The sequence below is a fragment of the Alligator sinensis genome, unplaced genomic scaffold (genome assembly GCF_000455745.1).
Source record: "Alligator sinensis unplaced genomic scaffold, ASM45574v1 scaffold814_1, whole genome shotgun sequence".
Classification (NCBI taxonomy): domain Eukaryota; kingdom Metazoa; phylum Chordata; order Crocodylia; family Alligatoridae; genus Alligator; species Alligator sinensis.
In genome coordinates, this window is record NW_005842352.1 from 828,892 (window position 1) to 837,241 (window position 8,350).

Consider the following 8,350-nt stretch of genomic DNA (forward strand, 5'->3'; position numbering starts at 1 on the left):
TTGGAGCCGCCTTGAACCCCCCCCCGCCCCTTCATTACCATCGCCGCTCGGATCAGACCCGCGGAGCTTGCCGCAGCTACGTGCGAGGCATCCCCAAGCCCGCCGCAGCCGCCCTGCTCCTTCCCTCCCCGCCGCCGCCGAGCTGGGCCAGGTGCTCCCCCGCGGGGGCTGCCCCGCGCGCCTGCCACCGCTCGGGAAGGCAGCACCGCAGGCGGGAGGGAAGGAGGAGGAGGAGGAGGGAAAAGGGAAGAGGAAGGTGGGCTCCACATCAGGGAGGCTCGAGGCAAATCTCCATCAAGCCTCTTGGGGAGAGCGAGCCAGGTAGCCGCCAGCCCCCAGGCAGGCAATGGGGACTAGTTTCTGAAGTGGCAGGCATGTCACCGGGGCATCGCTAAAATCCTGATTTAGCCAGGACTCGTTTAGCTGTCACGCCAGGGGTGGTGCCACCTCCGTTAGGTTTTTCCCTGGCAGGCTCCCTCCCATCTGGCGGTGAATAAGGGACGCGCCATGTTAAACACGCGTGGGCCAAAGGCTGCTTGTCTTAAATTTACCGCGTGGAGCATCAGCAAGATTTCAGCCTTTACATTCAGCTGGTTTGTGGTGAACAGAAGGATGATTCTTACCATGAATCTGCCTCTAACGCTGCCAGCATCCTTGCCCCACCCCTTCCCTCTCCTACCTTAGCACTGCAAACACCAGTGGTTACCCAGGAGCTGTCACTAGTGCTGAACCTCTTCTGCAGTTTCCTCCTAAATTAGATCTATTTTGTAGGTCCACACTTCAATACACATTTCAGAAGCAAACATGTGCAGCAGCAGGAGGTGTTGCAAATTGTGGGTAAGGAGTGACCACGGCTTTTTAAAGGGGGATTTGCATAACCAATTCAAATGGGTAGAAATGCTTCAGAAGATAATACATCCATCCTTGTGCATCAGAGTTGCCAAACACCTCTCTGGAAATTCATGACGATTTCAACAGAATTGGATTAGTGCACGGGCATTAGGCATGCAAGGTTCAGCTAGAAATCTTAGATACCTGTAGATCGGTGGTTGCCAGACTCTGGCAGGTTGCACACCATCAATTTAAAATGATACAACCTTAAGTACCATCAGCAAATTTTTGTCATATAAAGTAATTATAATAAATCTGTTAACTCGTACCACTGATAGGTTGCCTGCATACCACTGGTGGTACCCATACCACAGATTGGGAACTGCTGCTGTAGACCTTAAGACATGAGGGTAAAAGCAAAGGTAACATTCAGTATCACAGGAGATATCTTGATATCGATGCACACCTTGATATAACTACACATTTTTTATTAAGAAGCATTTTCAAATAAACACACAAAAACCTGATGTGTAACATTTTTCCTCATGCCCATGCAGTCTCCTATGCCATCACCTTTTTGTTGTTTATTCTGCATCCGGCAAAATGGCCTAAGATCATGGGCACTGTCACACTATCAGTGTTGACTACTAGGCTCCTCCTAATCAAGATCCACATTTGGTGTTGTAAGTTAATGGCTCTTAATGACCTTCTACTTCACAGAAAGCAGGGCAGGATGGCACCTGTGCCACCCTGATTTGCTTTCTGCCTGACTTCAGACTAACCTGGCTAACTACCTCAATCTTCTACTTGTTGCACAGCCAATCATTTGGTAAACAGTGTCTGATACTGAAAAATATAACACAACTTCATTTGTAAAGGATATATTTTGTGTAAATCTCATATGTAATAGGGCAGATTGTGCCTCCCAAAAAAGCTTCTGTGTACAGGTCTACTCGGTCTCCTCAACGGCACCACCACCATTTCTTTAGACTTTGCAAAGGGCTTTACATGGAGTTAAGCACTCTACTGGGTAAGAGAGGAGGATGGGAAGCTGGGGGCTAGAATTCAGGAGAAGCAGGATAAATGGATGGAGTCTGATTATTCCCTCATCAGTTTACTGATGGGGGAGGGGCAAGATAGCTCTAGTCCTTTCTGTTAAATGCTTATTTTCTTGTCTATTGATCCTCTTTATACCTGGGAGATTTCTCCTAAGTGGAGCCTTAGAAGCAATCAAACTGGAGGAGGCTGTTGTGGTGTGGCTCCACTGGAGCTGCTCTGTTTTGCTGGGAGTGAGAGGTATAGGCACATAGCTTCTGTGTGGATGGGTTCTTGGTGTGAAAAGGGAGTGCATTTACCCTACCTACCTACCTTCAGATTGATTTGGGTAAATCTTATGGAGTTCTCCCCTCAGGGGACCTCCTGTGGGCTTGAATGCTGGTCCAATTTTTTATTTATCCTTGCATTTGTACTGTTGCCAGCTTAGGTAGACTTAAATCCTGCAATTCTTCTCAAAAGCAGCACTCCTGGTTCTATTTTAAACACTTCCCTCTCCCCTATTTTCACCTGTTTGACCTCCATTTTTCACGGAAGCCAAGATGGGAATGCAACAGGCAGCCAGCAGCTGAGAATGAGAGCTCTCATATTTCATATTCAGCTGCTGGTTGTCAGTTGACCAGTAATACTACTATTTTTTAAAGCACCCTCTGCACTCTAAAGTGCTGTACTTTAAAGTGGAAAAAAAATGAAAGACAAAAATAAATGAAGCCACTATTTTTGCCCAGAGTTTGGGCAGGCATTTCTCAGAGGACAAACTGGTTAACAGTCTGTGCATGCTGTATGTGTGAACAGATGGGACCCACATCACACACTACTTTCTATTTTTATTAGGTTCCGTCCTGCTTTGAATGAACATAGCAATAAAAACCTCATTGGCCTCAACTGGACTGCTCATTGATTTGATACAAGATTAGAGTCATGGACAGGATTAAGTTGGAAGTGAACCAGAGACTCATAAGAAGTAGGTCTGGAAAGGACCTCCAGAGGTCATCTAAGTTAACCCCTTGCCTGAGGCAAGATCATCTCTATCCAAACTAGTGGATCCTTTAAATAGAAGTAAAGGTTTTATAACAATCTAGTGACATGCTATTGGTCCTTTATGGATATAATTGGGAAAAGTTAAGGTGAGGTGGGTTGGCAGGGAGCGACAATAGGAAACTGGTTTGCTCCCCCACTTTATTTTTAGACTTCAAAAGAAAGTTATTATAAAGTTGTAGGACTGTAAAGAAAATGGGACTCTTTTGAGGAATAAATAGACTCCACTAAAATGCACTTTCAAACTTAACTTCTTAAATATCTTTTTTTAAGAATTGTCATCATTCATATTAGGTTAGTATGTAAGGTCTGTGGAGAACTCTGTTCAAGAAGATCTTATGAGTGATAAAAGCCAGGCTCCCCTTCTAAACATTTCAGTAGGTCTATGGGTGGAAGGAACTAATAAATGAGTGAAATGGGCGGGGTAATAGACCCTGGAGTGGAGCAGGAAGAGATGAAGGATTCTATTCATATAGCAAGTATGAGGTGTTGTATGTATGTAAACTAGGCATTTAAACCTTTAATATGGATAAAAAGTCTATTATTCTGTATTCCTTTCTATAGCTCCCCAGGGACCTCAAGCTCTCTCAGTAAACCCTGATAGAGTAAGGAATTTAATACAGCACAGTCTTAGAACAAGAAAAACACAAATCTAGAAGTAGACAGAAATAAATAGAAATAAGAAAAAGATTTGCAGCTCTTTGGAGCTCCTGTCCAGCATTGGGATTACTCTGTCCCAACAGTTATGCATGTATTAAAGGGTTTTGTTGTTTATGCCCTTAAGTCCTTATCCAATCATCTTCCTAATTTATAAATTGTATTCAGTATCAAAATAATTCTCACCAGAAAAAGTGGGAGGCCTACCCCATTAGCCACTTAGGGCCATATCACCAAAACAAAGAATACTGAGTAAAAACTTAACATACTGAAGCCATATTGGCCCAATCAGAAACCATCCACTGAGAAAACTTTGCTTCCTGGCCCTGGCAGAAGTGGGATCAGTTAACTATCTGCCTTGGTCTGAATTACTGAATTAAAATACAAAAAAAAAAGTCCATCTCTAAATGGCAGGCTTCATACCATAAATGTTTGATTTTCAGATGTTGATTTCTATCTCAAAACAAATCAAAGCAATGTTCTTTGATAACCGAAAGTGGGCAAGTGTCTAGAGAGAAGAAACCTAATGAATCCTACTGAAGGCTTTTACTCTAAAAAAGAGAGGTGAAAGAATACAAACTGGAAAAAAAATACTGAAGCAACAGACAAGACAGCTGGATGCAATCAGCAGTACAGCTGCAGGTATTAAGCTCAGCAGTGAAGGTGGATTTTAGTTTGAATTTGTTATATTACCACTATGCTGCTTCTGGGGGATTTCTGGCAGGAAACAATCCATTGCAATCCATAGCCTGTTTATCTGATGTGTGTGGTATTTTGGCACTCAAAAATGTAAGCTGCATAATTTCTGCAATGGGGGTTTAATTGTAGGGGTTGAGGTTGGGGGAGTATCATGCTTTCTTTTACTTACAAGCTATGGCACCTCTGCAAAAATGCCTTTTAGTTGTCATTAAGTCTATTTTGCATTTAAAGTAAAACAATATAGACTGGGTATGGCCCTAGGCAATACAGAACAGCTTGAAACTACTCCTGGCTGGTGGAATAAGGAATTCTTAAATGAGCTGCAATGGTCCCAAAGTAAATCATCCACAGTAAAAGGGGAAAAAAATGTATGTAATTAAGCTAAAATACATCGTCATTTTCACAAGGTAACAGCTGTAAACAGTGATTGCACCTGGGAAATATCTAGCACATTTCCAGTGTCACCATAATAATACTTATTAAAAAATAATGACATGCTGAGTATACCTGCTTCAAGCACCATACACGAGCCTACGCATAGGAATTGTGTGCCTGTTACCTCCTCCTGTTATTAGAGGGGGTTACTAAATGTGTACCAACAAAATTATTGGGACAACCAATGTAAAAACAGGGATGGGAGTGGGAGTAAAAGGTTAATAATGAGTGCTCCAACAAACACCATACAGGGGAGACAGTTTCTAAACAACAGTTTTGCCCCTTTCACTGATAATTAGATAAGAAAAAAAGCCACAGGCTCTGATTGGAAAGGACATAGGGCCTTAAGTTCCATTTTCAAAGGCAGCTTAAGAGCCTGTTGATGTACTGTACAATGAAATAGGACATTTTTAAAAGCACCATGAGATTTAGACTTTGAAGTGCCTAATAGACCTGCATTGTTTCAGTGGAAAGTTTCTGAGCGCCTGGCCAATTTGGTGAACTCCCCAGGGAGCTGTGAACAATTTCATGGAGGGTTGGCCTTTTGGGTTGTCAGCTTGGAGGGCAGGCAGGAAGGTTTGCTAGGCAGTCAGGGACCTGGACACTGGTTCCTCAAAATATTCAGAGGTTCTTTTCCTTCCCCATCCTGTTTTATATTCAGCTATGGAATAAAAAAGTGGTATTAATTTTGGATTCTGGCTAAGCTCTCTAGTGCCTTCGTCAGGGTGTTGTTACACATTACCCTTAGGCTATATTAAAAGCTCTTACTATGGAAGTTTCATACACGCTAAAGTAAAAAACTAGTGCTAAGCTCCCTCCAGGCAACTTTAAATTATTATGTCACTGTGGGTGAGGTTTATCTTGGCCGTGTCACTCAGCTCATATTACAATAATGTGAGACTGCTCTCCGGAGATAAAACATCTAATTTTCAGTCTTCAAGCATCCCAGGATGCACTGCCCCTCCCCAGCCTCCTACTCTTTATGGACAAAATTTCCCCCCTGCCCTCCAAATGCTATTGCCCAAGGGGCACCAAGTCAACTCCCCATCTTTCCCCCAGAGGATGCGACCCCATGCTAGCAGCCAGTTATTACCTACCTACCTTCATCAACCAGAGGCAGAAAATGAGCCAAAGGAAAGTGTCTTTCCTCCCTGCTGCCAGCTCCCTGGGGCAGCATGGCTTCTGCTGACTGGTTCCCCCTGCCCCCTCCCCCCTCCATCCAATCTCAATTCATTAACACATGAGACTTTTCTTATTTTTATTTTTTATTCTTATTCACTGGTTTCATTTTATTCTTGGGGGTTTTATTTTTTCATTTTGCTTCAGTGAATGACTTACTTCATTTCACCACAACTGCCATCCTCCCATGACTCCCAGTGTCATGTTCCCACCTCTGCAACCCAGCTCTTCCACTCTACTCTCACCTAGAGCAATTTAAGATATTTTTCTGAGATTTTTTAGTTGGTCTAATAAAAAGTATTGTCCCTGAACCAAGAATGTTGCATCTCTTTTTGTTTCAGACCAACATGGCTACCAAATATATCGCTAATATAGTATCAAACTTTTGCAGTGGTATAAAATCAATAGTCAATATGCCACTGCAAATCAGCAGATAAATTGCTCTCTTTACCACAATAATATACACAATTAAGTCCTATGACAGCATCACTTTCCTCAGCCATGACACCCTGGAAAGCAAGATACCCTTTTAAAAGCTTGTTCACCTGTACCCACCTCCAGTGATGAAAATTGCCCTTTGTGGTTGCTTTTATGGGCCCTACAAACTAGCAGTCCTGCACATATTCCTTGTGCAATTTTTGTCCTTTGTAGATGTTGTACTGGGTGTAGCATGCTACCGTCATATGGATGGCACAGACCGTAGTTTCAACAATTATAATTAGAAATAAACAAAAGCCGTGATTCTAGAGAACAAAAGAAAAAAGGTGACAATGCTACTGGTAACCTGTATCACTGTGTACCAGCCCAAATGAAGGTGTAGCTGAATTTGCTGAGACAGATGGGAATGTGTACAAAAAATCTTAAAGGCCTTGGCTACACACAAAAAGTTGTGCCACTTTAACTAAAGTTATTGTTGAAATAGTTTGACTCCATTAGTGTGGATTCAGTTATATCGGCAGAAATCTATTTACATCAGTATACCTTATTTTTTGTATGCTGTAGAGAAGATTAAGTGGGAGGTTAGAATGACCCCCTCTGAATGAAAAACAATATTTTGAGTTGTTCAATTTCCATTCACAAAGGTATATATGCCTCACCTTCCAGGATGGACCTAATGCAAGGGCTGGCAAATTCCAGCCCACGGGTTGGATCCAGCTGGCAGTGGATCCCATTTCCCAGTAGCCCCTGTCCGCATGGCTGGGAGTAATCTCCATGGAAACTCCAGCTGTAGCTGCCTTGTGATAGTGCAAGGCTGGGGTTGCAATGGAGACTGGCCCCAGCCGTTCTGGCAGGACAGGGAAGCAGGCTGCTCCGGAGCTGCTGGGATCTTGAGCCAGGGGCAGCTTGTCGGGGCCGGTGCCACAATTTGTATCCTGCATGCTGTGGATCTGATGCCGGTGTGCCCCAGTCCAGAGTATGCAGGGTACAGATTGTGGCTCTGCCCTGGCCCCAACCAAGCTGCCTCTGCTGCAAGATCCCAGCAGCTCCGGAGCAGCCCCTTGCCCTTACATTTATTTTGATTACTTATTAATCTATTTAGATTTAGCAATAAAATCAATGCCCATATAGAATTCTGTGTATTCTAGCAATAATTAAATTTGCACTGACAATCATTAGTATCCAACAGCGTTAAAGGTTAATATTGAAGCACATTTTCTGTATATTTAAATAATTACATGACATTAATATTCTTACTGGCAGAAAGAAGAGACACAATGATCTCAAAGCTGGGGATTCAAGATAAATAACCCTATAAATAACCCTATGCGATAATACTGTCAGGGGAATAGAATATGAAAAGTTGCACACAATGTATTGAAACTGTCGAGCGAGGTAAACAGCCCTATCTTAACAAGTGACAATACAAGCCACAGAAAAATGGAATGGATTTCTTTTAATGAGGTTGGAGCAGATAGTTTGGTGGTAGAGGACACGTCAGCATTTACTCCTGTGCTGATAGCTCCTTTTATTGTAGGCTTTTCATGGGACTACACTTGAAAATGGGTCTTCCCTGAAACAGACAACATGGGGGAATGAAGTATCCCCAGGCAGGGGAGGGGAGTTCCTATGCCATGTTAAAACAGCCCATGGAGAAATAGATAGTTGCAGCTGGAGGAGCAAGTAGATGGTGCTGCTGGAGGCCCTTCTAACTCGGGGCTCTAATTCTGCAGGCCCTGGCACCCCTAGAAGTAAGGGCGTGTTTTACCCTGATCCTCCGTCCCTGTGCTGTGCGCAGCACTAATGCAGGGCCAAACTGGGCCAACAGAGTTGGAAAGCAACGTTCATGCAACTATGTGGGACCGCCCCAAACCTGGAGGTAATTCATTATTTTGTGAGTAAGACTGCACATAGTATTGTTGGCGGAAGGAAGGAACGACCAGCTACAGTTTGAGGAAACAATAAACATGCATGCAAATAATAATAATAATAAATAAAAGCTTTTTGAGGGGGGCGGGGG

At 43.2% G+C, this 8,350-nt stretch overlaps 2 protein-coding genes across 2 annotated transcripts in view; one reads left to right on the plus strand and one right to left on the minus strand.

Annotated features, from left to right (window-relative positions):
* CTXN2 (cortexin 2) overlaps positions 1 to 5,856 on the minus strand; it is an 11,993-nt gene extending 6,137 nt beyond the window's left edge. The window contains exon 1 of the mRNA XM_006029041.2: positions 5,815 to 5,856. The gene's annotated coding sequence lies outside the window, so the exon portion shown is untranslated. The remainder of the gene's footprint in view (positions 1 to 5,814) is intronic.
* MYEF2 (myelin expression factor 2) overlaps positions 1 to 8,350 on the plus strand; it is a 35,964-nt gene that overhangs the window by 2,214 nt on the left and 25,400 nt on the right. The window contains exon 3 of the mRNA XM_006029047.3: positions 8,129 to 8,209. Coding sequence (XP_006029109.1) covers positions 8,129 to 8,209 — 81 coding nt within the window. The remainder of the gene's footprint in view (positions 1 to 8,128; positions 8,210 to 8,350) is intronic.